Here is a 25,871-nt window from a genome sequence, read left to right on the forward strand (position 1 = left end):
CCCAACCCAGGGATTGAACCCAGGTCTCCACATTGCAGGGGGATTCTTTACCAGCTGAGCTACAAGGGAAGCCCAAGAATACTGGAGTGGGTAGCCTATCCCTTCTCCAGCAGATCTTCCTGATCCAGGAATCAAACCGGGGTTTCCTAGATTGCAGGCAGATTCTTTACCAACTGAGCTATCAGGGAATCCCCTGGAAAAGGGAGTGGCTACCCATTTCAGTATTCTTGCCTGGAGAATTCCATGAACATAGAAGCCTGGTGGGCTGTGTGTAGTTAGTGTCCAGGTTTCCCCAAAGGTCTCTTCATTTTAGTTTCAATCTGGATCTAAATAAGGTTCAATGTTTTATTAGTCTGTATTTCAATTGGTTTGTGTGTTTCTCTTACAAAAATTTTGTTTCTAAAAATAAAATTAGTCTCACTTAGTTAAATATTGTATAGGGAGTTCCCAGTTCTAAAGTTTTGGGGGTTTGTTAAATCTGCAGGTTCCATTCACATACTCCTATCTCTCCTTGTATATCATTGTTAAAAAATCAGGTTGCTCCACGGACGGAGGAGCTTGGTAGGCTACAGTCCATAGGATCGCAAAGAGTCTACATGACTGAGCAATTTCACTTCTCAGATTGTTTGACTGCAGGGTTTTCAGCAATTGCTGACTGCATCCATGTGGAGTTCCTCAGCATATCCTTGTTGTGAATTTTCAGTAAAGTGTAGCAGGATCTTAGTTCCTGGACCAGGATCAAACTTGTATCCCCTTTATTGGGAGCACAGTCTCAACCCATTGGACTGCCAGGGAAATTCCAGGGAAAGACTACTTCCTAGGTGGTATTGTGAAATCCCATCAGGCAGTTCTAGTGCCTGTCCTTTTGTGATGTTAATTTTCAACCATTGATGAGATGGCCTAGTTTCATTAGGTTGATGTTTTAATCCTATCATTTCTTTATTTATTAGCAGGACTGCTTCCATAATGAGAAATTTCTCTTATCCACTATTTGGTTATTCTGTTGAATTCTTCTGACAACACTAATAGTCTCTCTCCTTTTTGATACATTTCCTTGTACAATTCTTACTTTAGACCTGACATCAATCTCACTGGAGGCACTCTGCTACAAGACCACTTAATGGGTTGCTGGGGAAGGTGGAGGATACTGGGTACAGCTGGCCAGTGTGTACCGTAAGAGCTGAACACTAGAGAAACCTTGTGCACTGTGGATCCAGGACAACAGAACCAGACCGAGAAGAAAAACTCTTCCTCTTGAAGTGTCTCCAACACCTTCCATTGACAAAGCTTAACATCATGCCAGAGAGCACAGAAAAAAGGGCTCAGATGCATTTTCATAGAATGGGCAATGCAGTTTGAATTTAAAACAATTGATAACTGGAAAAAATGTATAGATTTTATTCACTCAGTCCCCTATTTATGGATTTTGTATTTATTTCCAGTCTTTTGCTCTTACCTGTATTCAGCAGGGTTTTAATCAAATCAGCCATCATTTGTTCTTTCACTTAACATTAATAGAAAGCCAGTGTAGGCTTCATTTTTAAATGGCTTGTCCTCTGGTACAACAAAAGATTAAATTATGTCAAGGACTGCAATGCAAAGTGGAATTTTCTGGGTATCAATTCAGTTCTCCTTAAATTCTAAGGAATTAAGATCACAAGCAGAGAGGACTTAAAGGAGGTGCTAAGCAATTCAAATAGACCTTCAAGATGGCATGTGATTTTACCTCAGAAGGCATTTCAAGGAAATGGAATGTGGGATGAGGCATCAGATCAGGGAACCTGCCACATTCAGGCAGAACCTACTTTTGTTACAGCTCAGAGCTTAAATTCTCTGGGTGTGGTTCCCAGAGCAGCAGGCACTAGCATGAGTACATTTCAAGCCCCATCCATTGCTGAACAGGTCCAATGGTCTGTGTTTCAACAGCCCCACCAGGTGATTCTGAACCACAGGCAGAGAGTACATAGAAACTGGTGAAATAGAAAAGTCATCCCCCAATTTTTGACATCGTGCCTATATTGGTAAAACATCTAGGGTTAGGCATGCCCATGTGTGTATATTTCTTTATACACTGTGTATAAATCTTATGTAAATTATAGGACACATGAGAATAGACATAAAAAGATAAAATAAGTAGGAATACAAGCTCTAGTATGTTCTTCCAGCACACTATAGATCATCTTGACTGTCCCAGTTTGGAGGCCACTGATGCAGGCAGTGGCTGTGTGGTGGAGGCTCTCCTGTTTCAGGTAGAGTCCTTCTGTAGTGGGAAATAGGCAAATTAGGGTCCTGCTTGGAGCCTCATCTGGGGGCCGTGGCGGTACATTATGAGTGTTTTACTGAAGAGTGGAGCAGGGAGGCCACCTAAGCGGGCATTTCAAGGTATTCCTGGAGAATACGATCTCTTACTACAATCCTCGTTCCCCAACAATGGGGCAAGTTTAGGAGGAGCAGAAAAACTGCCCTCACAAAATGTGAATTTCCCAGCTACACTGAGTTTTTTGGGGGGTCAAAGATCTCTCCCCTCCTCCACAGTGCCTTGCAGCGCTGTGCAGATTTTTCAACCTGTTGATACACTTACTGGGTTTGCAATTCAATCTGCAGAGCAAGTTGGGAGAATTCACATTTTTACAATAATTTTCCAAACCACGAACAACTATTTTAGTTCTATTTTAATGCTTCCCATTAAAGTTTTTACAGAATCTACCCTAATGTTTGTATCTGTTGTGAGCTTAAATACATACTTAACGTTTTCTTACCATCTTAAACGGCTGTCTCGTGCTTACAACTTCACCTACCTCTGCTGATCTTCTAAAGACTGCAACCCCAGGCGCTCTGTGCTGAGCGCCGGGGTGCGCAAAACCCGCGGCAGCCTCCGCAATCGCTACTGATTGATAGCCAACCTCATTCTAGAACCCCGCCAGTCCTCTCCTCTCGAGGGCAGAGTGGAGGCCCCGGAAGTGAGGACCCGTGCGCCTCGCCCCGCCCCCGAGTCTGGAAGTCTACTGTCCCATCCGCCCCCGCGGGTCCGGAAGTCAGCTGGTCCCGCCCCCAGCTCCGGAAGTTGGAGGCCGGCGGGTTTTGAAGTCTTGCGGTCCCGCCCGTCCCGCCTCCGCGCCTGCAGGTTTGTGTCCGAGGTGAGCGCCGGGACCGTGCCACGGTTGCGGTTTGAGGGGCACGGGGTGTGCTGAGGGGCGGCTCCCGCAGCCGAGGTCCTTCCGGGAGCGCGGTCTTGGGACTCGGCCTGGGTCGATGCCCCGGGGGCCTGGTAGCGCTCGAGGCTAGAGGGGTGCACAGTGTGGCCGCAAGGTCAGTGGAGAGTGTCCTAAGTGGCTCTTGCAGGTGACAGGAGTGATCTCGCCCCGCGGGCGGCCGAGTCGCCTGTGGAGACAGGCGAAGCATGTCAAGGGGAGGGAGCCGGGGATATCGCAGGATCTTGGCTTCGTTTGTGTGAACTGAATCCACTCTTTGTTGTCAGAAATTTGACTTAACTTTACAAAGAATACCTAAAAAGCTACCCAAAACGGGGCCCCTGGAGCCAGCGTTTTGAACGTATTGCATCGTGCAGGGCAGAATTCTCCACTGATCAAAGGGAAGATCAGTCCCCTTTGCTGACTCGTTCATTAAGCCGGTGCTCCTGGCCGTCCAAACCCTCCGCTGGGTGCGGACTGTTGTCTCCGCAGCTGCAGGAGCTGACTTTTTCGGTCAGTGCCTCTCATCAAACCATGATGAGACTTTCAGTTCTCTTTTTCATAGGCCTATACAGGGAAATGAGGGTGTTCTGGTACGTTCTGATAGGGTGCCAGAAGTTTGAAGGCTGCTGGGGGCTAACGGTTTCCAAGAGACTGAGGTTTCCAGGTAGGAAGTGGACAGGTGATGATCAAGTGTTGATGCTTTGTGAGCCAGAGCAGGGGACATAGCCCCAGTGCAACCATTACATCTGTGCAAAGAACCTTCCTTACAGAGGACATGGGTCCCTGGGGGGTTGATTTGCCTGACCACAGAGACTGCAGTCAGCACAGGCTGACTGGTTCCTGAACCTGTGTGGACCTTGTTAGTGGGCAGCTGGGTATCTTGTCCTGGAGAGGAGCTGGGTTCCTGTCTGTTAGCAGTGGCCCAAGGGCTCCAGCTGTCTGTGTCCTTCCCCAGGCGCCCTGGTCTCCTGTTGAAGGTGGTGGCAGCAGGTTTCAGGGATGTATATGCAGGTGGAGACACGCACCAGCTCCCGCCTCCATCTGAAGAGGGCTCCAGGCATCAGATCCTGGTCCCTGCTGGTTGGTAAGGATGTTCATATTTCTCAAGTTAAAAATCCAACTTTAAAAAAGGATGAAGATTAAAATTTTATTTGGTTCTACTACCCCAGGAAATAGCAACTATTATGTCTTTCCAGCTTTTATCCTTTTCGAGTGCTTGTACAGATGGTCAGTCTTGTGTTTTTTCACCATTTAACATCCTTTGGTTAATAGTCTCCATGCTCCTGTGAGGTCCCTGTATTTCCTTTTTTGCTTGCTTTCATACACCCAGTCTCCTGTATATGATTTAAATCAGGGCCTGTGTGATGGAGACAGTAAGGAGTAAGGGTGGGGAGGCCCCTGGTCCTCTATCCCTGTCAATCCCCATTGCCCTGCACTCCCTGGGCAGCTGCACATGTCGGGAACTGAGGTGCGAGGGGAGGTGCTGCTACACCTTCGGCAGCCTGGCTCTGGGCCTTCTTTCCCGGGACTCTTCCTGTTCTGTCTCATGCGGGGTCGGGACTCTTCACCTGCAGTCTTGTCTTCATTCCACACAATGTGGTGTCAGTGGGTGAAACCCACATCAGGTTCCTCTTTCTGGTTCCCCTGTCAGCGCTGGAACCTCAATAAAGACATGTGACCAGTGAATACTGTGACTGATGTAGAACATTTTGGTAAACAGACTTCCTGGTTGCTTCCACAACTTCTGAGCCTGGCGGTTTTCTTACCCCCTGCTCCCTGCTCTTAGCCATCCCTGGCAACAGGAAGGGGCTGCTTACTTGGGTCTGCGGGTCCTGGGAGGAGGTGGTCTCTGGGCTAGTGGTGGCCCAATGGGAAGGTACCTGTTTTCTCCCCACAGGAATCTTGTCTATCGGCCTGGCTGCTGCCTACTACAGTGGAGGTGAGGAACGTCATCTGCCCCGCCCCACCCCTGGGAGCTTCCTTAGCTGATTGGAAAATAGAGAAAAAAAGGAAACCCTGTCATTTGTAATCTGACAGGCATGATTTTGGGGATTGCCCCTGCCTCTAAATGGGGCTTCCCTGGTGGCTCAGATGGTAAAGAATCTGCCTGCAGTGTGGGAGACCTGGTTTCTATCCCTGGGTTGGGAAGAGCCCCTGGAGAAGGGAATGGCTACCCACTTTTGCCTAGAAAATCACTTTTGCCTAGGAAATCCCATGGGCAGAGGAGCCTGGCAGGCTACAGTCCATGGGGTCATAAGGAGTTGGACAAAACTGAGCAACTAACACTTTCACTTTCTGCCTCTAAATGGTTTGCAGGCGTGGTCTCACCTTCGTGTGCTGGTGTGTCCCCCACAGCTTACATTCATTTACATCAGCATTTTCATGTCAAAATGTTCAGAAAGGCATTCTCATGTCTGCCTCAGGTCTTGTGGCAGGTATAGTCTATGCTTTCAGCAGCTCCCTGGAAGTAGTCCCCCATCTCTGCTCTCACACCTGGTGCCATGATAGTAACCTCGAGGAGTCACCCAGGTGGAGAGCTGAGGGCAGAGCTGGTGGACCACGTCCTGTCCTGTGTGACAGGGCCTACAGTGCCAGGTGGCCTTGGCAGGGGTGGGGTGTCCTTGGAGGCATGGGCAGTCAGCTGGGCCCCCAGGGGCCACTCCTGCCGAGTGTCTGGGAAGCAGCTGTTCTGAGAGGAGGCACCCTGTGCAGGCATGTTGACTTTTGCCCCCCTGCTACCTGCCCATGGCTGTCTCCTGTGTTTGCTCCCCAGATAGTCTGGGCTGGAAGCTCTTCTACGTCACGGGCTGTCTGTTTGTGGCCGTGCAGAACCTGGAGGACTGGGAGGTGAGGCTGATGCAGGAAGGGTGCCCAGGCTTTGGGGCTCCTGGGTTTCCCTGCAGGGCTCGTCAAAGGAAGAAAGATTCCAGGGGCCTAATTCCCTCAACCCATCCTGAAATGTGAGCCCAGTGGTCTCTGGCCAGCTTGACTTGGCCCCTGGACATTGCCTATTTGTGACCATTTGTGGGCCACACAATCTTCTGAAGCTGCTCTCCTAGAAGTTCTCCTAGAAGGGCGAGCCCACCTCCCTCCTGTCCTTCCTCACGTGCCTTTGGGTTGCCTGGCTCCAGTATTGCTCTCTGCCCTGTTCCCTCATTTGATGACCTTATCCTCAGTGCTCACCTCTCTCAACTGTGGAGAGAAGTACCTGCTCCTCTTCACACCTGAGATCCTGGAGGGGTCTGGCTGCAGGGGCCAGGGGTTCTGACTGGGATGGGAAGGGAGAGGGCTGCCTCCTTGTGTCTGCTCTGGGGAGGGTGGGGACACAGTTGGTGAGTTCGCGTGTATTGGACTGGCGCACGGGCCAGCAACCAGGTGACTGCCTTGTGGCTGGCGTTCTAGGAAGCCATCTTCAACAAGAGCACCGGGAAGGTAGTGCTGAAGACATTCAGCTTGTATAGGAAGCTGCTGACTCTCTGCAGAGCAGGCCATGACCAAGGTAAGGCATGGGGCATGAACAGGACATGGGTTACTCTGGGGTGGACGGAAGGCAGTGAGCGTCTGCGTGACCTGGAAAGGGGAAGCTGGCTGCTCGGTGACCAGAGCTGTGTCCTGCCTCATGGATGCTGTGTGTCCCCAGATGTGCCCTGGCCCAAAGAAAATTGCCTGGTAGCCCCCAGCTCAGTGACTGGCCACTAGAGACCAGGAAGGCATTTTCCAGCAGTTGAGGAAAATGAAGCAGAAAGCTGGGCAGTCCCATGCTTAGCCAGCCCCTGATGTGTTAGACAGGTGGGCTTTTCAAGGCAATAGGCCTGCTGGATGTTCCCTCTCACTCAGACTGGATGTTAACCGGCAGTCACAGGACCCTGTGCTGTGGTCACTTCCTATGACATCTAAAGCTGGGTCCCGGCATCCTCTGGGCCTCCGACCTAGAGTGACACGCACTCCTTCATGACAAGCAGGCTCTCACCCTCTGCACTGTGCCCCCAAAGCCACTGTGTCAGCATCCAGGCGAGAGGGGCAGGGTGGGAGGGGACATGGCCGCTGACCTGGCCCCGCCCACAGTGGTGGTCCTGCTCAGTGACATCCGGGATGTGAATGTGGAGGAGGAGAAGGTCCGGTACTTCGGGAAGGGCTATGTGGTGGTGCTTCGGTTCGCCACAGGCTTCTCCCACCCTCTCACCCAGAGTGCTGTCATGGGCCACCGCAGGTAAGCCAAGGATGGGAGACGATGGGTCAGGGCTGCCCACTATGCCCTTGCCTCCAGGCAAGTGGCCCTCATAAGGGACTGTGGCAGGGCAGAGGCTTCAGGAACATGGAAGAGGTGGGGCTTGGGGGGACAGGCATGGTACCACCTGCTAGGTGGTATCAGGGGTCCCTGCAGGGACGCAGAGGGGAGGGGCACATCAGGGGTCCCCAGTGGCAGAGAGGCCTGGGCTAAGGTCAGGTGAGGGTGGGGACCGGGTAAGGTGTGGGGTCCTGGAGGGCAGTTCCTGTGAGGAGGCTGGCGTGGTCTTCTGGCTCCTGCTGGAGGCCAGGACCTCTGCCATGGTGACCTGTCCTCCCTCCTGGTGCCGGCCTGGACCAGCGATGTGGAAGTCATTGCCAAGCTTATCACTACTTTCCTGGAGCTGCACCGCCTGGAGAGTCCTGTGGAGCTGTCTCAGAGCAGCGACAGTGAGGCTGACAGCCCCGGAGACCAGAGCTGACCTCCATGGCACCCCTCAGCAGAGTTCTGATGGGGCCCCGGCAGGACTGATGGGCCGCCTGGGAGTCTTCCTCCTCGGCTCTCGGCTGCGTCCCTGGCAGCCCCAGGGCAGGACACTCAGCCATTCCTGCTGCTTGCTTCTGTCCTCCAAGTGAAACCACAGTGGGACCTTGTCTGCAGACTGATGTGCCTCTTCCTGGAATCAGCCCACTGGGGCAGTAGCCTGGTGTGGACAGGCCAGACCTGCTAGCCATGTGGGGCTCAAGGCCTCTGAAATGGGAAGGACACCCAGGGTCCCAGGGCACGAAGCATAGGACTGAGCTCTCTGGGTCAAGGTCTTTGCCAGGACTCAGTCCTGCAGGTTACAACAAGCTTTCAGCAGGCAGATGTGGGGCCTGGCTGGGTCAGCCTCTGAGGATGCTGTCTCCGCCTGTTCTGTGGATCCCAGCTCCTTCCCTGCTCCCCATGTTCATTCCTTCCACTAGCCAGACATTCTCAGTGGTCAGAAGTGAGGTGCTCACCCGTGAGCTCCTGGTGCTCAGGGTGCATGCCAAGGGGCCCATTTGATTGGTGTGCTGTTGCCATAGTGAGGCCTCTAGAACCCCAAATGGCTCATCTCAAGTCCAGATGAGGCAGGAGACAGATGCTGGCCTCCTGTTTGCATTTCATGGGGCAGGAAGAAGTGGGCTTCAGGATGTATACATATAACTAGCCTCCTATTTGCGCTCCAGAATGGAAGTAACAACAGGGTAAATAGCCAGTGTTTGTCTCTTTTAAACACCTTAAGGTAATAATCATGCAAGGACAAAGGGGCAAAACCCTGTTTTGAGTAAAGGATTAAGGGATGTCCACTCCTCCCTCTTTTGGGACAAAGGAGACACTGCACATACACAGAAAGGTCAAAAGTCAGGGGGTTAAAATTTGGGATAATGCTAGGCCGTAATGAGTCTTGCTCCTCCCAGAAGCCTTCAGTTGGAGATTCATCTTGGCTGAGAGGTGCATGCACACCCAGGGGAGCATCTCAGGGTAGGTCAGGTGTGGAAAAGAAACCAGATAACTGGCTGAAGGTAAAGACCTGGAAGAACTGACCTATATAAATGACTTAACCACCCCTTTCCAGTGCTCCTCCTAAGAGGGATGCCCACACCTGTTCTCTCTGGGTGTGCATCTCTGCCTTGCTTCTCTCTTAACAAACCAGTTCTCTGTGTGCTCTTCCGCTCGTTGTTATGCTAAGTCTCAATAAACTTTGTACCTGCATTAACAGTTTTTGCCTCCTTGATAAATGCATTTTTCACCAGAGGCAAAGATCCATGGAAAACCAACTTCTAGCCTTCTAGCCCTTGCCGGTCTGATGGCCAGGATTGCTGGCTCTCATCCAGGATATCCAGGTTCAGTTCTGGGCAGGGAATTAAGATCTCACTTCATACCACCTCGCACTGCTGCCTTGCCCAGATCACAATCAGGATTGCAGCTGGGCTCTCACAGGGAGGATAACCTCCTGCCCCTGCTCCCAGTGTAGGCAGAGGTTTTCTCTTCTAGCTTCTAGCAGCATTTAAAAACTTGCACCCATCCCTTGGAACCCGTATTCCCAGCTTCTCTCAAACCCTGGCGGTTGGGCCTGTTTGTATGTGGCCAGAATGGGCGAGGCTCATGACTGCCCTTCAGCAGGGCCTGGGCAGCTGGCTGCAGCCACCCCCATGGCATCCGGGTGCCAGCCACACTGACCGTCACCTGCACTGTTGGTTTTCTTCTGCGTTCTCTGAACCCAGGTCCCTCCAAGGTACAGCATGTGCCAAGAGCATCTCTGGGGAAACCCACAAGGCTTCCACACTGGGAATGGCCTGGTAGACCCATGGACCCAGGGTTCTCAGGCTGCCTGGGTGAGAGCAACTTCAGGGAACTTCAGAGAAATGAGATCCTCTCCTTTCTAAGTAATGGCTGCCAACCAGACCTATGGGGACAGTCATTTAAACATGCCGAAGTTAGGTTTCCAAATGGTTAAATCTGGAGTGCTTTTCTCTTAAAAGCTGTGACATGCCGTACACTGGTTTCTGGTGTGTTCGTCCCAGGGCTGGAGGAGGCTCCAGGACCAGAGGGAAAATGTTTGGCTGACTCTGCTCCCTAGGAGCTGGGTTGGGTGAGAAGGGTCTCCGGAGCATTGTGAGGGCCGCACTGTAAGCAGCCCAGGCCAGGGGAGTAATGAAGCCTTTCAAATTTCTAGTAGCATGATTTCTGGATTCCACTCTCTTTTTTATTTCAAAAGAAAGTTCTAATGCTGATCACTGCACAGGCCCAGAAGGCCTTTTCCTTCCGTATTTACTCAGTGCTGCCCGCTGGCACGGCTGTCCAGGACTCAGGAGTGGCACTTGGGGCTGGGTGCAGCTAGACAAGGGTGCAGGGCTGCTGAAAGCCTGTGCTTGGCCTCTCCCCTCAGGGGTCCTGACCTGAGTCCTGCCTGGGGCTGGCCGCCTCACCCAGGTCCTGTAGCAGAGCCTGCAGCCGCTGCAGGCTGGGGTGCACGTTCTCCTCCAGCCACTCCTCCACCGTGTCTGGGTAGAAGATGCGCTGCAGGGCAGCCTCCAGCTCCCCTGCGAGGGCGTTCCACCTGGCCAGGAGACTGAGGACCAGTGAGACAGTTAGCCTGCCCAATGAGGGCCCTGGGGCATACCTCAGAGCCTCCAGAACCCCACAGGTCAGGACATCCTGGGCTTCCATTTACTCATCCATGGAACTGGGCCCTTCGCACCAGCCTCATAAGGTTGTTGGGAATCAATGAGTGACTGTCAGTTTGACCTTGTAACCAGCAGGCACTTCACAACTGGCTGGCAGGGTTTTTCTTGGTGCGTGAACCTGCCGTGACAGCTGAAGGCATCTTATACTCAGTGGGGACAGTCTGTGTTGGCCTCTGCTTGCAGAGCTGGGGGAGCGGGGGGAGGCCGGCTGGGACCCTGTCCCCACGGTGACACATGCGGCCACAGCCCTAGGCAGTCTGGTCCTACCAGGAGCCCCAGATCCGGCTCAGGGCGTCTGGTGACCCTCAACCCTCTCAGGCAGGAATGTCCAAGCTTCTTGTAACACCTAAGGGCACAGCTGATTCAGTTGGGCTACCCAGGACTCTGGCTGTGATACCTAGTCAGCTCGTCCAGAAGGCTCCCAGTGCAGTGGAGGGTGGGCAGTGCCGGGGATGGACACAGTGGGGCGGGCCGTGGGCTACCTGAGTGCCTGGGGCTGGATGTGCTCGATCATGACGGGGTGAATGAGCTTCCTCCGGCGATGGTAGGGGCTGAACCAGCCAGTCACATACCTGCAGTGGGGTGGGGGCCAGGGGGCGGGGGACAAATCCACACACATAGGTGGGTGCACTGTGGCTTGTAAGGCTGCCTCGGTGGTTGTAAAATAAGACCTTTGAAAATCTGGTAAAGATTTTTACAAGTTAGATTTTTAAAAGCTTCCATGTAGGAAGCTTCCTTGCAGTATTAGCTGGCCCTTGCCCTGCCAGGAGGTGGTGGGGGTCACTCCCCGGCCTGCTCACCTGTCCCTCTCCAGCAGCGAGTCCACGGAGCTGCACAGGTGGAGGCTGACTTGTGTGACGAGGGCCAGGATGTCGCTGCCAGGGAAGGAGCCGGCACCCTCACTGCACAGGGAGCCGCCGTGCTGAGGAAGGGCTCAAATGGGAGGGGAGAGGCAGGGCAGGGAGTGAGAGTGTTACCTCCTAAAACTCATTTCCTCTAGGCTCGAAATCCCAAGAAAGTTCTCCACTCTTGCTTTGACATTTTCAGCAAAGTCTCCTGAAACCAACCATAGACGGAGGTCAGAGAGGCCCCTGGAGGAGGTGGCCTGGACCCCGTGCTGGCTGGACCTCCCGACCTTTGGGCATGGGTGGTGGGCAAAACAATCGAGAAGGACCGCTGGCCAGGTCCAGCCGCACACATGCTGACCTCAGGGATGGATGAGCCCAAGGCCACAGCAGCCTTGCGGGAAGGTTAGAAAAGGGTAGAGTCTCAGCATCTGTCCTTCCACATCCCTGTGGCTCAGCACAATTGTAAACATGTTCACTGTTCAGTCCTCACTTTCCTCAACCACCTTGACATCTTTCTGCTCCAACAGCACATTTATCATCAGGTCTCAAATGGGAGTTTACCTAACCAGGGCTTCACCATCAGGCACGCCTGCTGGTTTCGTCCATCTCTAAGCATCTCTGCCTGCACCTGGCTGCTCCCACGAGAACCAGAAGTGAGGGAGCTGCGGGCCACACCCACTGGCACTGGGCATTCAGGATATTCACCCAGTGAAGACGGGCCCTTTCCTGCACCCTATCCATGATGAGCTTTCTTGTGGGTTCACTATGCCTGAGGAACCCATCCCCCTACCTCCCTGGCCTCTGTCTTGGGTTTAGGCTTGAAGACCCAGGCTGTAAGACCACAGTCCAGCCAGGTGGAGGTGGCAGTTGGGGGTCCCGGCACTTGGTTTCCTGGGAGGAGCAGGGGACCATACCGTGCAGCAGCGCCTGCAGACAGACGGCCAGGGACGGGATTCCCACGGGCAGCAGCTCGCACAGCACAGAGAAGTGGTCATACCTAAGTCCGCGGGAGAGGGACTCAGTGGATGCTCGGGCATGAGCCACCGCGAGACAGGACAGGGATCGAGAAGCTTCTGCTGCTTCCAGAAGCTTCCTTGGTTTTGTGGGTCTGCAGCTGGCAGTCACACTCAGATCCCACCAAGAGGGACCTGCCTGGGCTGAATGCTCTGCAGTTGCCACCTTGAAATTCTTTGAAGTTCATCTTTGACTCAGCTCTGTAAGTGAGGGCTGAGGGTCAGCAGTCAGCCCGCCTCCAGTTGCCTCCAATGGAGTCAGGGCCTCCTGCCCTTGGTGTTGGGGCCCCTGGCCTCCCCCTCAGGATGAGACCTGAGGCCAGGACTTGCCTGGGACTAGGCAATAACTTGTAACTCTACTTTTCAGATAGTGTGAAATTCTGAATGAGCTGAGGTCTGTCTTCACGCCTCTCCCAAAGTGGCTGGGGTGGTATGAACATGCAGAGACACGCACGGTGCAGACAGAGCGTGCACCAGGAGGCCCAGTGCCCTGGGGTGCTAACACCCTGAGCCGCATCCCCTCAGCAGTGTGGTGTGAGGGGCTTGACCCCAAGTGCTTGTTTTGTGCGGCTGGTCCTCCACACCCTCCTCAGAGTGCTGGCTGCTTCCTCTTGACAGAAGGTGAGAACTGAGGCCCAGACTGGATGGGCTGAGGAGGGCCATGTGTCCTGAGTGATGGGAGCCGCTTCGACCCTCCCAAGGGCATCCCTGGGCCCCACATGGCCTCACCTCTGCCAGCCAGTCAGGATGATGCCCCGCAGTGTGTCCGCTGGCACGCTGCCCGCCACCTGCAGCCACTGCAGGTGGTTTCTGAGGTGGTGCTCGATGGGGGTCAGGCTCTGGTTCACCCCTGTGGCCCCCTTGAAGGCGCTGGCGGCCCAGAGCCAGGAGAAGCCGCTCTTCCGGTACTTCTCCACAAGGAGCGCTGGGTGAGCAAGTAAGAGGTGTGAGTGGCATGCCCTGACGAGGTGTAGCTGTGAAGCCCGAAATACATGCTTGTCTGTGGGGAAAACCAAGAGGAGCCCATGACCGCCCGGCTCCGTTCTGGTACTGACCTTTCCCGTGGAGGTCCAGGTCAGCCCCATAGTCCCAAAGCACAGGCTCCACCAGTTGCGGCACCCTTGACCCTGGGAGTGGAGAGAGGCCATGAGGGCGGGTCCCTTCAGCCTTCAGCCCTCCTTTCTTGCATTAAAATGGATTTAAGTACAGACTCCGGAGAAGACACTGGCAACCCACTCCAGTACTCTTGCCTGGAGACTCCCATGGACGGAGGAGCCTGGTGGGCTGTAGTCCATGGGGTCGCTAGGAGTCGGACACGACTGAGTGACTTCGCTTTCACTTTTCACTTTGATGCATTGGAGAAGGAAATGGCAACCCACTCCAGTGTTCTTGCCTGGAGAATCCCAGGGATGGGGGAGCCTGGTGGGTGCCCGTCTGTGGGGTCGCACAGAGTCGGACACGACTGACGTGACTTAGCAGCAGCAAGTACAGACTCAGTACTGCACTAAGCGTTTGGTCATAAACGCCGCAGCCGCCAGGCCAGTCAGCTCTGGAAGTGACTGGACACTGCTGGAGCTGCTAAGGCCATGGGCCTCGGTGCTCCCTCAAGGGAGGGAGCGGCAGTGTGTCTGCACGCGGGGCAGGCCCAGGTGCAGAAGGAATGCACTGCTAATCGGACTTATTTATAATGAATGAAAACTTAAGTGGCCACACGTGGTAACGGCTGCAGCCAGGACACCTGGACCTTGCAGAAGCATGTGTGGCAATCTCCCCGTCTCACCCCAAAGCCTCAAGCTAGGCCTTGCTGGGCTTGGGCTGGGGGGGCCTCTGCTTCCCTCAACCAGCCAGTGTGAACCTCAGTGGAGCCCCTACAGGGCTGGCAGTACAGGCGTGTGAGGCCAAGGGCCCTAGAAGCACTGGGTGCTCTCATGGTCTGCTGGGAGCCCCTGCTCCGAACCTATCCCCTGCTCCCGACGGTCGGTGCCACCCCCAGGGCCTCATGCTACCCTCCAGGTCAGGTCTCTCACAACCACACTCCTGCAAGACCTTTTAGGGAAATGGCACTGTCATATGAGAAACACATGAAAGTGGTCCGAATAACGGGATGGTCTGGAACTAGAAGCTTCAATGCAGCTCTACAACAGGGTCTAGGTTTCTCCTGAGCAGCTGGGGGCTCGGAGCACTTGGCTTCCACTCCTCGTGGCACCAGGAAGCCCCACTGCTGAGCATGACCTGCACCATCACCACTACCACCCCCCGCCCGCCAGGGCCACGCCCTGCCGACCTGAGAGCTGGTCCTCGGGGATGTCCCGCAGCATGTCATCCCACATCAGGGGCGTTGTAGTGGGGTACCGGGCCCGCATGTGGCTGGCCACCGCCTCCATGTGGGACAGACACAGCTTTGCTTTGCTGTTGGGCTCCTGCTGCAACCACTGTCTTGAGGTCTCACCCTCTCCAAGGTAGTAGACCTAGGAGGAGACACGGGTGGGTTGGCCCCGGGACCACTCATCCTCACCCAAAGGTTCATGCTGTGGCCTGGGAGAATCTCGGGGAAGCTGCCCATGAGGAGGGGGCGGTGAAGGGCGCCCCTGCCTCTTCACCAACACCCAAACTCAGCTCAAAGACTCCCTTGAGCCTGGGCACAGGAGCACCACAAGAGCCAGAAGGTAAAAATGACCAGATGTCCAGCAACACAAGATGGATAAACAGAGCGTGGCCTGTCCACACGCTGGAATATCACTCAGCTGCCATGTAGATGAATGAAGCTGGAGAAGGTGCCCAGGGAGAGAAGCCCATGCATGGAGCAGCATTTCACTTACGGGGTGCTGGGGCGGGGGGACAATGCAGAGATGCAAAGGAGAGATGGATGCAGAGGTAGAGGGCGGGGGGTGGGTGGGGAGATGAGAGGCCCTGCACTAGGCGGGGATGAGGGCTGCACAACACTGAGAATGACTAAAAAGTTACCGGACTGTTCACTTTCAATCGCTTTCGGTGGTAAATTCTATATTACATGTATTTTTTTTTTTTAAAAAGGTTTTTTTGAAGAAGAGGATCAAACTCTGGAATAAAATGTCCACAAACCACTGTCCTAGCTCAGATGCCTGAGCTCAGACAAGCAGAGGTCTTTGGGTCACTGCTCGGTGGCTCATAATCTTCCTAAGATCCTGTGTTTCTTGAGGACAAGGTGGGGCACCCCTGGGAACTGCCTTTCCAGCCAGTGCTCCATGACCCTAAAGTGGTATTTCCCTTCTCCCACTGTCTGAAACTGCACTGCTTCACATGGAGAAAAGTAACCGGCTCAATCTCATGGCCACCTTGGCCCCAAGGACATGAACGTGCAGTAACTAGGGGCTGCTCTGCTGTCCCGTGGGTGCCTGCACCCCACTGCACCCTGCTTGGCTCAGCAGGTTTGCCCATGGGAGATCACTTGTCAGCTGGGACCACAGCCCTCACTGGGGCACATCTCCTCAGCCAGCCTTTCTTTATTCCTGGAGCTACTTTTCTATTTAAGAGAAGACCCCACGAGGTGGGAGCAGGTGACCTTGAGGTGAAGAGAAGGGGCTGCTGCAGACTTAGGGGAGTTGCCTGCTGGCAAGGGGAGGCACCCACCTCGTCGCAGCCGACGTGGAACCACCGGGCGCCCGGGTGCAGCTCCATCACCTGGTCGATCATGGCTGTGACCAGTGCCAGGGACTCCTCTTTGTGGGGGTTCAGGGTGTTGGGGAAACGTGCCACTTCCCGGAGGTGAGCGAGAGCCTCGTGCTTCAGCACGAACTGCAGGGAGACAATAGGAAAGCTGGCAACCCTGGGGAGAAGCTTATGCCCGAGCTCCCCACAGCTGGGCTCCTGCCCCTGCACCCTGCCAGCCTCGTGTCTATTAGAGTTCCCAGGGGGGCCAGCGGGACTGCCCTGGGCACGGGAGCCAGGGCTCTGAGCAACCAGGCTGCTTGGTCAACAGCCCTTCTCCCTTCCACCTCTAACTAGGCTGAGTGAGAAAGTGGACAAGACAGTCTCCCTTCACAGCAGAATTACATGTGGGTGGACTTCTTGCTCAAGTGAAGAGGCTGGCAAACTACCCACTCCCCATTGCCCTGCCCATCACACACACACACACACACACACACACACACAAGTACAAAGTGGAACCATTTGTCAAAAACAATTTCAGGCCTTCAGAAACCAACCAAAGGTGAATGACAAACTGAGAAATGTTTGTTCATGAAAGACCGTCACAACTTTGGGTAAAAACAGAGATTCTGCAGCTTCTGCCCAGGGCCCCACCCCCTGTGCCCACCAGCGGCTGGATGTGGGTAAACCCAGTCCTTGGAGACCTGTCAGTAAGAGTGGCAAACTGTTCTGAATTCTGCGGTCCTCACAGGACCACAGAGGTGACACATGTTCTCCTTCACACCAGCTGGCTGGGGCCACACACACACACACGGGCCTGAGAGGGCTGGGTGGAAAGCAGGAGCCACAGCAGACTGAGCACTGGCTGAGCTCTTAAGTGTGGCACCCCTAGCCCCTGGGGCATAACGTGGAGCCTTACGGGCTTGGGCACAACTACTGCCCAACCTGCGTGGAATCACCAGCTGTCAAGACAGAAGAGTGACCCCCTAAGAGCAAAAAATAAAAACAAGAATAAAAACCCAACAGAGGCATTTGTGGCCACACACATCTGGGGAGACAGATTAAATCCAGACAATTTACAACTACCCATGGGGAAAAAGTCAGATTCGCTGTAACATATGATCTGAAATGTCCAGTTGTCAACCAAAAATTGAGACGTGCAAATAACTGGCAAGTGAGATGGACACTCAAAGGAAAAACCAGTCTATGGAAACTCACGTTGAGAGGGCCTGGATGTTGGATTTATCAGACAACAGCTCCTCAGCTGTTCACAGAGCCTCTCTGTGCAGCGCTGAGCTGTTCCCTGCAGGTGGCTAGCCCTGCCCGTGCACCCCTGAACCCCACAGCTGGGTGCAAGTTAACTTCCCTTCCTCCCACTTACCTCCATGTGCCCAAATGTCTGCACCAAGGGAATGACCTCCAGCTCATTCAGTGTGGCCAGATGCAGGATCTCTTTGATTTCTGAAGGGCTAGAGAGACAAAGACCACCCTAAGAGGTGCAGGCCGGCTTCCATTTAGGCTCCCAATCCCCGCTTGTCAGGTTCCTGGGGGACTCTACTGAGGAAACTAGTAGGGTCACTAACTCTGAAAAGCCCAACAGGTATTCTTAAGCTTTCAGAGAAGGCTTCCATGCTACAGTTCAGGAAAACGATGCTCTGTTATGTCATCAAGTAACAGTTTACTTCTGACCAGCTATTCTGACTCAAACTCTATAAGAAGCTAAACTGGGCCACACAAGGAATCATAGTCTAGAACAAAGGTGGGAAGACAGGGCCTGAGGGTAAATTCACCGCTTGTTTCTGTACAGCCCATGACCTAAGAATGGTTTCAACATTTAAAAATTGTTGAGAACAATCAAGAGAAGAATAACATTTTGTGACCTGCAAAAACTATATGGGAGGGCTTCCCTGATGGCTCAGCGGTAAAGAATCCACCTGCCAGTGCAGGAGACATGGGTTCGATCCCTGGCTTGGGAAGACCTCCTGGAAATGGCAACCCACCCCAGTATTCTTGCCTGGGAAACCCCATGGACTGGAGAGCCTGGAGGGCTACAGTCCATGGGTGGCAAAGAGTCGGACACAACTGAATAACAAAAGAACAAAAATTGTATGGAATTCATCCTTCAGTGTCCACAAATAGGGTTTTATTGGGTCATAGCCATGCCCACTCATTATTATCACCTGTGGCTGCTTTTGCCCCACAAACAGTTGTAACAGAGATGAGATGGGCTGTACAGACTGAAATATCTACTGTCTGGCCCTTTATAGAAAAGGCTGGTGACCCCTTTAATAGAGTACCAAGACTAGGTGGAGTGACTCATCTGAGGGGGTTAGTAACCGCATCTATTAGCGCTTTCCAGGTGGCTCAGTGGTAAAGAATCTGCCTACCAATGCAGAAGATTCAAGAGACGTGGATTCGGTCCCCAGGTTGGGAAGATCCCCTGGAGTAGGAAATTGCAACCCACTCCAGTATTCTTGCCTGGAAAACTTCCATGGACAGAGGAGCCTAGCAGATTATAGTCCATGGGATTACAAGGAGTCAGGCATGACTGAGCACACATGCATTTGTTTATCCATCTACAAATGGACAAAACCCTTGGAAGGAAGTCACTGTCAGCACGCCTGAGTGTTCGTTCAGGTCATCGTCCTGCTACTGAGACTACTGAGGATGCCATCCAGGAAGGGCCCCGGACCACTCTACTCTGAGGTGTCATTTATGAATTCATCTCAATTTCTGTGTTTGAACCATCTCTAAAGTTAATCAGTTTTACAAATGAACTGATGACATAAGGTTCTATCTTTAAATATACCTTTTTCAAGCTTCACTGGAACCCTGGTACCTTTTTCACGTTTAAAAACAAAGGAACAGAACACATTCGTTGTACAAAGAAACACACACACCTCTGCCATCACCACATTAATGCTCTGGATCACGCCTTTCCTGCTTCCCACTCATAGGCACATGTTGGGAGTTCTGTCACACAGAGCCAAGCCACCCTCCAGAACGGTTAGGCTGCTCTACAGCCCACCAGCAGGAGGGTAGTTTTTGCTCACCCTTGTGGACACAGAGGACTATCATTTTGTTTTAAAAGCTTCTCCAATTTGGTAGCCAAAATGGCATTTCATTGTTTTATTATTACCATATACTTCTTTCTTTTGAGGGGATCAAAATGTTCTTTGTCCAATTTTCTTTTGGGCTATTTGTTGTTGATTTACATGGATACCCATAATTTTAAAGCCAAATGCGGTATGCCCATGACCATGCTATCTGACTTTCCTGATTCTGATCTGCTGCTGCTGCTGCTGCTAAGTTGCTTCAGTTGTGTCCGACTCTGTGCGATCCCATAGACGGCAGTCCACCAGGCTCTCCCGTCCCTGGGATTCTCCAGGCAAGAACACTGGAGTGGGTTGCCATTTCCTTCTCCAATGCATGAAAGAGAAAAGTGAAAGTGAAGTCACTCAGTCATGTCCGACTCTTAGCAACCCCATGGACTGTGGCCCACCAGGCTCCTCCGTCCATGGGATTTTCCAGGCAAGAGTACTGGAGTGGGGTGCCATTGCCTTCTCCATGATTCTGATCCTTTCCCCTTTAATCCTCACTTTTCTGATAAAGATCCCACTTGGGGCCTTAAAGACCCTCCCTCCTTCTTCTGCATGGACACCTGTCAAAGTGTCCTCCATGCATTTCATATCCACAGACAAGACTGAAACAAATCACAGCGCTTCCTTCTGGGGGATCATTTGTGGTTGTTGTTTCTCAGTTTCTAAGTCATGTCTGATTCTTTGTGACCCCATGGACTGCAGCACGCTAGGCTTCCCTGACCATCACTATCTCCTAGAGCTTGCTCAAACTCTTGTCCGTTGAGTCAGTGATGTCTTCCAATCACCTCGTCCTCTGTTGCTCACTTCTCCTCCTGTCCTCAATCTTTCCCAGCATCAGGGCCTTTTCCAACGTATCAGCTCTTCACATCAGGTGGCAAAAGTATTGGAGCTTCAGCTTCAGTCCTTCCAATGAGTATTCAGAGTTGATTTCCTTTACAATTGACTGGTTTGATCTCTTTGCAGTCCAAGGGATTCTCAAGAGTCTTCTCCAACACCACAGTTCAAAAACATCAGTTCTTTGGCACGCAGCCTTCCTCATGGTCCAGCTCTCACATCTGTACATGACTACTGGAAAATCCATAGCTTTGACTATATGGATGCTTATATTCTTTTAAACGTTTCCAAATTCTCTTCAGTGAACGTGCTTTATTTTTATGATTCCTGCCCCCCCTCCCCTCCAGGTTGCTGCCCTGCACATCCCATCTTCTCTACAGAGGCATTGCCCTGCTTGGCACCTCAGATACCTGTACGCATGCTTGGCCCTCAGCAGCCTCAGGTGGCCCTCGTAGGGAAACATGTCTTCATACTCAATGAGGATGCCATTTGCACCCAGGGCACGGAACAGGGGGAAAATCTGGGAAGGAGACAGAAACGTCATGAAAACATGACTATTTGAATGGAAAACAACACACATGCAGGTCACAGACTCATTCTTTTAGCTGATGGACATGCATTATAGCTGATCTTTGGACTGATAATTCTCCTGGAAACTTTCCACCTGAAATGTGTACTCTGTGTTATGCCAACTAAACACAAATGTAGTGACGTGTTCACTTGACACAAGGGGCAGGGTTTCTGCTTGCTATAGAATAGCAGCTGCCTAGTGGCTTAGCTGGGGAGGGACGGTTGGGCAAGCAGGGTCAGATGGCACCTCATCTGGATGAGACTTGCAGCATGGGGGCCTCCTAGAACACAGGGAAGGGGTGGCCTGGGGCGATGGGAGCCTATAGGCTCTGGAGGGCTAGTGGTGGGCACCTGGAAGAAGCCTAGAGGAGGTAGATGAAGGAGGAAAGAGGTTGTCCCTCTGTGCTTACGGGGTCCCTGCCCTGGTTCTCTCCCACTTCTTTTTTCCACCTTTATCTCAAGAACATGGACTCCTATCCTCCAGGACTTTTAGGGCTGTATCTACTGTACACAGCACTGAGATTTTCTTTTAGCCTGGCATCACAGGCAGGGGTGAGGGCTCCTGTAACTATTTAGAATATAAATCCACCTCCAGACAAGGGCCACTACAAGTTTTATACAATTTGTAGCACTCTCGCTGATGTTGCTGTCAAAGCTTTCTTTCCCCAGGAACATGGGAACATTATTAAGCATGCTGGATAGAAGGAAATCAGCTTCGGACCAGGAATTAGCTAAGATCATTTATAAAGTGGGTCATTGACAATTGACTGCAAATTATAAGAGGAGGCTGATTGTGGAAGGGAGTCAAACTAACCCAGGTCAGTCACTTGCACAAATGAAACATAACGGTTATAGCATTTCCATATTTTCCGCAGCATTTTTGCTCCTGGTTTTCCTTGCAGCCTTTAGCCATCTGACCATTGGGTGGCCTCTTTAGCATTTCTGTTGGGGCTGGTAGGGATCTTCGGTGCCCTGGGTGGCTGACAGGCTGCTAAGCTCAGCCTGAGGGAGCCACCCAGCAAATCCTCGGAAACAGGGGGAATAAGAAATGGTGGTCTGAACCTGACTGTCTGTTAGCAGCAGCAGGTAATGAAATGAATAAGAAAGTGTTGTCTGAACCTGACTCTGTCCGTTAGCAACAGCAGGGGGCTCCAGCTACACACAAACTGGGTCTTCTTTGCCTGTCTCTCACACCTATCCATTTGTCACAGTGCTTTTATCTCTTCACGTTTGACTTTTTTTTCTTTTCTGCCGTTGCTTTCTCAACACTGGTTCCCATGGTGTCTATTCACTTTTGTCCTTTTTCTAGTTTAGTCTCTATTTCTGATTTTTTTTTCTTATAATTCATTCCTGAGTCTGGAGGCAATCTTTTCACAATCTACTTTTGTCTGGCTATGGCTTTCTGTGCTTTTTAAAATATTTATTTGGCTACCGTGGGTTCTAAGAGCAGTATGGGGGATCTTCGATGTTCACTACAGCACGCCGGGTCATTAGTTGCAGCATGTGGGACTGGGCGTTTCTATTTCTAACTCATGCTGTTCTTCCATAGCTTCTTAGTATCTCTGATCTTGTTTTGAAATATTACAGAACTGTGCCATCTGCTTTGTGGTCACATGGTGCTGGTGTGCATTCACTGTTACTCAAATCATGGTCCTCTATTTTCTGGCAATGTTTTTTCACATGGCACAACCACACTCCTTTCCTATTGCTCATTTTACAATGAGATTTGTTTTCTTGTATTTGGAGAGCAGGTTCTTACGTTTGGGATGGAGCTGGGCCAGCCCAGGGCTCCCTCTGCAGCTGTTACATAAAGGATTAGCAGTTACGGACTTTGTGCAGCTACTTCCATAGCACTCAGTCTTCACTCCCTCTGAATCCTGTTTCTCCAGTATTTGAAACTTCTCTCTCCTTTACCTCAATGTTACTCCCCAGTTCAAGATGGAGTCTTTTCCCAACATTGCATTCTGAGTGTGGGGTTCTGTCCTTCTGGAAGAAGTTTCTGGAAAGTATTTTGGAATGCCTTGAGGTCTTGAGCACTCATTCTCAATCTGGAGCCAGTGACATCTCATCCAGTTTCTGACTTACCTTTACTTGTTGGGCTATTTTGTGGATTCCCTGGTCTTGGAGTCATCTGAATTCTATTTTTTTTTTTAATATTTATTTGTATTTATTTGGCTGCACTAGGTCTTAGTTGCGGCACGTGGGATCTTTGATCTTCGTTGTGGCATGCAGACTCTCATTTGCATCATGTGGGATCTAGTTTCCTGACTGGGGATCGCACTTGGGCCCCCCACATTGGGGACTTGGAGTCTTAGCCACTGAACCACCAGGCAAGATCCTAAATTCTTTTTTACCTTTCCTCTACCATCCCCTGCCCAGCTGCTAACCCCACAGGAGTGTTGAGCTGTCTGTCCGTGGTTTGGCCCCGCCCCTTGCATTTTGGCATTCACAGGAAAATCCTGATAACTTACATTTGTTTTAGAGTACATGCTTTTCCTGTGGCTGCCATAACAAGTCATCACAAACCGGGGAGCTTGAAATAGTAAGAATGTGTTCTCTCACAGCTTGGGAGGATGAAGCCCAAAATCTAGGTGTCAGCAGGGCCGTGCTCCCTCCCAGGCTGTAAGGGGCATCCTCCCTGTCTCTTCCAGATTCTGCGAGTTTCTGGCATCCTTTACCCTCCTGGGCATGCAGATGCATCAATTCTAGTCTCTGCCTCTGTTCTCATGTCCTCTTCCCTCTGTGTCTATTGTCCCCTCTCCTTATACAAACACCACTTATTGGATTAGAGCTCACCCTGTTCCCATATGACCTCATCTAATGTCAGAGACATCTGCAAAGACCCTATCTTTAAATCACAGGTCACATTAACAGGTCCGCTGGGTTAGGATTTAAACATATCTTTTTAGGAGACGCGATTTGGTTCACAACAGAGGTTGTGGGGTTTTGTCTTTTCTGTTTTTCCTTTTGCCATCCTGGTTGCTATCTGCTTTGTGAGGGGATATGGGGGAAATTCAAGATCTATGCTGCTGCCACCACGCCGCAACTCAGAACCCATGGTTGAGTTCCAAAAATGTATGTACAGAACACTGTTCACAACTTCATAACCAAACCCGAGGCAAAGTGATTCTCTAGAGAAGAAAGGGAGCTCTTACCTCTGAGAGGTAGCAGACCTTTGGCGGGGCTCCTTTCAGGTCCAGATGAACTAGTCGCATCTTAAATGGTGAGGAACCTGACATCTCACTATTTTTTGAGAAGTCATATAACTAAAAAATCTCTTTTCTGGGCACTTCTTCCTAGTGAAGAAATTCAGAGTTATATCCTTCCAATGTCTGTTTCAATTCTGATATGAACTAGAAGGAAACTCATTTCACCAACATTAAATATATCAAGATGTCTGTCTCCAAGTTCAAATACAAGGACCCTTGTCATACAGCACTGGTTTCCTTATAAGATGGCTATAATCTACAATAATACAAATGATTGCAAAATAATTTCCTGTTTTAAAGCCTGTCTTACCCAATATATACTATGCCAGTGAAAACAGGCAAATATCTCTTAAACATTTTTCAGGCCCCACAATATGATGCTTCTGTAGAAAACTGATCCTCAATTTTATTCTACTTTAAATAGTATTAGAAATAATTTGCATTTTTAGAGTTTGAGTCAGCTTGGTTGCAGGGAAGGAGAAACTGTAAAAATTTATCCTAGGTCAGAGAAAACTGTCTAGGATTTAAAATAAGCCATTGATAATTTAAAAACAAGTAAGTCACAAGTTTATCAGTGCTGACTAGTTTATGTTAAACTAGAGGAGGTATCTGGATGAAGCATAAAACACATAGAATTAGACAGGAAAAGGAAAGAAAATCTCTGTATATTGATCATATATTCAGCTCCACAATTCAAACTACTCATTCTGTGCAAGGATTCATAAATCCCTGACCTTAGGGACTTTATAATATAGCAGAGAAAATAATATAATGCACATAGAAATCGATCAGTTTGATTGAAAAAAATAAATTATATTCAAAACAATCTCAATGACAAAGTTCTTAAGGCAATTACTTAAATTGCCATCTGAGAAGTGGATGAGTTTAAGACCAAGCATTTTGAAAAACTGAAATGTTTCAAAGCTGAGTTGCTTTACATTTTGAAAAAATAAATAATAAAAAAGAAAACTCTAACAACCCTCCCCCCCGCCCCCGCTATAACCCAAATGTATTTTCCAGAGAATAGAGTTAAAAGAAAAATTTTTGAGCTGAGAAGTCTGTATTAGTCCTGGGTGTGCTTCCTTGTGTTTAGAGAGAAATCTTCTTACTTTTCTATAGCCCTACAGCAGGAATGAACACCGACATCTTACCTGATTCAGACACATTCAGAGTTGTTTACCAAAGTAAGTTGCTGCAAAATCTAAAGGGAAAGGAGACAGAGAAGTCAGTATTCCCTCTTGCAAGTGTGTAGTTCTTTACTTTGATTCCCTCCTGCACGAGGTCTATAGAAATATAATTATTTCAGACTTGCCACTATTGCTATCAGACAACCCGGTACGTAGATCTGCAATTGTCCCAGTCTCTTGGGCTTCTAGGTAAGTTGCCAGGCGATGGCATCTGATTTCCCCAGTTTGGGGATTGTTGGGCAGATCTCTTTTCTTGTTCAATGAGTCCAGATTCCCTCCCCCTCCCCCCGCCCCGTATCAATAAATTACTCACCTTCTTCACACTTAATCTTTATGAATGAACCTCACTGTTAATTCCACTCATTCAGAATCTTAGGTATCTTGACAGGACTGGTTAAGATCTTACTTCTTGCCCACTGGACGGGAAACTGAATGTTGTAAACTAAACAGCAGGCCTCAGATACTAAGCACCAACAGGACCCAGTGCCCTCAGGTGTGGCATGGGCCCAGGGAGAGGAGCGTTGGAAATCCCACAGGAAAGGGTGCGGAGACCCTGGGAGGAGGGCTTGGACACCGCGGGGAGACGGCTTCGAGACTCTAGGAGGAGTTGGAGACCCCGGTAGAGCACGCACGACGGGGCAAGGACACACTTCTGTAGAAGGTTCGCAGGCTCCTCAGGTTCCGCGGAGGTCAGGGGAGGCGGGGTACGGCCAAGGCAGGTGCGCCGCGGGGAGCAAGCCAGGCCCGCGCTCGGTCCCCGCCCTGCCCCGCTCGGCGCTCGACCTCCGATTGCTCAGGCCTGGTCACCAGCTCGGAGGTTGAAGGCTGAGGGTGTCGCTTCGCGTGCC

The 25,871-nt window shown here is 51.2% G+C and overlaps 2 protein-coding genes across 7 annotated transcripts; one reads left to right on the forward strand and one right to left on the reverse strand.

Moving 5' to 3' along the window:
* Positions 1-2,973: 2,973 nt before the first annotated feature.
* On the forward strand, positions 2,974-9,165 carry CYBC1 (cytochrome b-245 chaperone 1). Of its 4 annotated transcripts, none has more exons than XM_070390127.1 (7): positions 2,976-3,124; positions 4,150-4,278; positions 5,092-5,133; positions 5,968-6,041; positions 6,597-6,693; positions 7,260-7,404; positions 7,783-9,165. In XM_070390127.1, the coding sequence occupies exons 2-7, from the start codon at positions 4,194-4,196 to the stop codon at positions 7,901-7,903; spliced, it is 564 nt and encodes a 187-aa protein (XP_070246228.1). In that variant the 5' UTR covers positions 2,976-3,124; positions 4,150-4,193; the 3' UTR covers positions 7,904-9,165. The 4 variants fall into 4 exon arrangements, with proteins under 4 accessions (XP_014337456.1, XP_070246228.1, XP_005907236.1 ...); XM_005907174.3 differs by having other exon boundaries at positions 3,001-3,137; XM_014481970.2 differs by lacking the exon at positions 5,092-5,133 and having other exon boundaries at positions 2,974-3,124.
* HEXD (hexosaminidase D) lies at positions 4,328-25,860 on the reverse strand. 3 transcript variants are annotated; one of them, XM_005907173.3, is made up of 14 exons: positions 25,337-25,860; positions 24,988-25,037; positions 23,783-23,923; positions 20,468-20,577; positions 17,504-17,591; positions 16,105-16,269; positions 14,780-14,963; positions 13,551-13,622; positions 13,225-13,420; positions 12,397-12,479; positions 11,612-11,690; positions 11,435-11,536; positions 11,117-11,206; positions 4,328-10,519 (listed from the first exon to the last, which is right to left on the reverse strand). In XM_005907173.3, the coding sequence occupies exons 3-14, from the start codon at positions 23,864-23,866 to the stop codon at positions 10,333-10,335; spliced, it is 1,440 nt and encodes a 479-aa protein (XP_005907235.2). In that variant the 5' UTR covers positions 23,867-23,923; positions 24,988-25,037; positions 25,337-25,860; the 3' UTR covers positions 4,328-10,332. The 3 variants fall into 3 exon arrangements, with proteins under 3 accessions (XP_005907235.2, XP_070246225.1, XP_070246227.1); XM_070390124.1 differs by having other exon boundaries at positions 10,377-10,980; XM_070390126.1 differs by lacking the exons at positions 20,468-20,577; positions 24,988-25,037; positions 25,337-25,860 and having other exon boundaries at positions 10,377-10,980; positions 23,783-23,922.
* Positions 25,861-25,871: the final 11 nt, after the last annotated feature.

Source organism: Bos mutus, chromosome 19 (assembly GCF_027580195.1).
Source record: "Bos mutus isolate GX-2022 chromosome 19, NWIPB_WYAK_1.1, whole genome shotgun sequence".
Lineage (NCBI taxonomy): Eukaryota > Metazoa > Chordata > Mammalia > Artiodactyla > Bovidae > Bos > Bos mutus.

Excerpts from the sequence above, each read along its gene's own strand:
- CYBC1 (XM_070390127.1), top strand. The coding sequence starts at position 4,194 with ATGTATATGCAGGTGGAGACACGCACCAGCTCCCGCCTCCATCTGAAG. Across the intron at positions 5,134-5,967 it reads TGCTGCCTACTACAGTGGAG|ATAGTCTGGGCTGGAAGCTC; the intron begins GTGAGGAACGTC and ends TTTGCTCCCCAG. Across the intron at positions 6,694-7,259 it reads CAGAGCAGGCCATGACCAAG|TGGTGGTCCTGCTCAGTGAC; the intron begins GTAAGGCATGGG and ends CCCCGCCCACAG.
- HEXD (XM_070390124.1), bottom strand. The coding sequence starts at position 23,866 with ATGTCAGGTTCCTCACCATTTAAGATGCGACTAGTTCATCTGGACCTG. Across the intron at positions 20,578-23,782 it reads AGGTCTGCTACCTCTCAGAG|ATTTTCCCCCTGTTCCGTGC; the intron begins GTAAGAGCTCCC and ends TCTCCTTCCCAG. Across the intron at positions 13,421-13,550 it reads CCTGGACCTCCACGGGAAAG|CGCTCCTTGTGGAGAAGTAC; the intron begins GTCAGTACCAGA and ends TTGCTCACCCAG.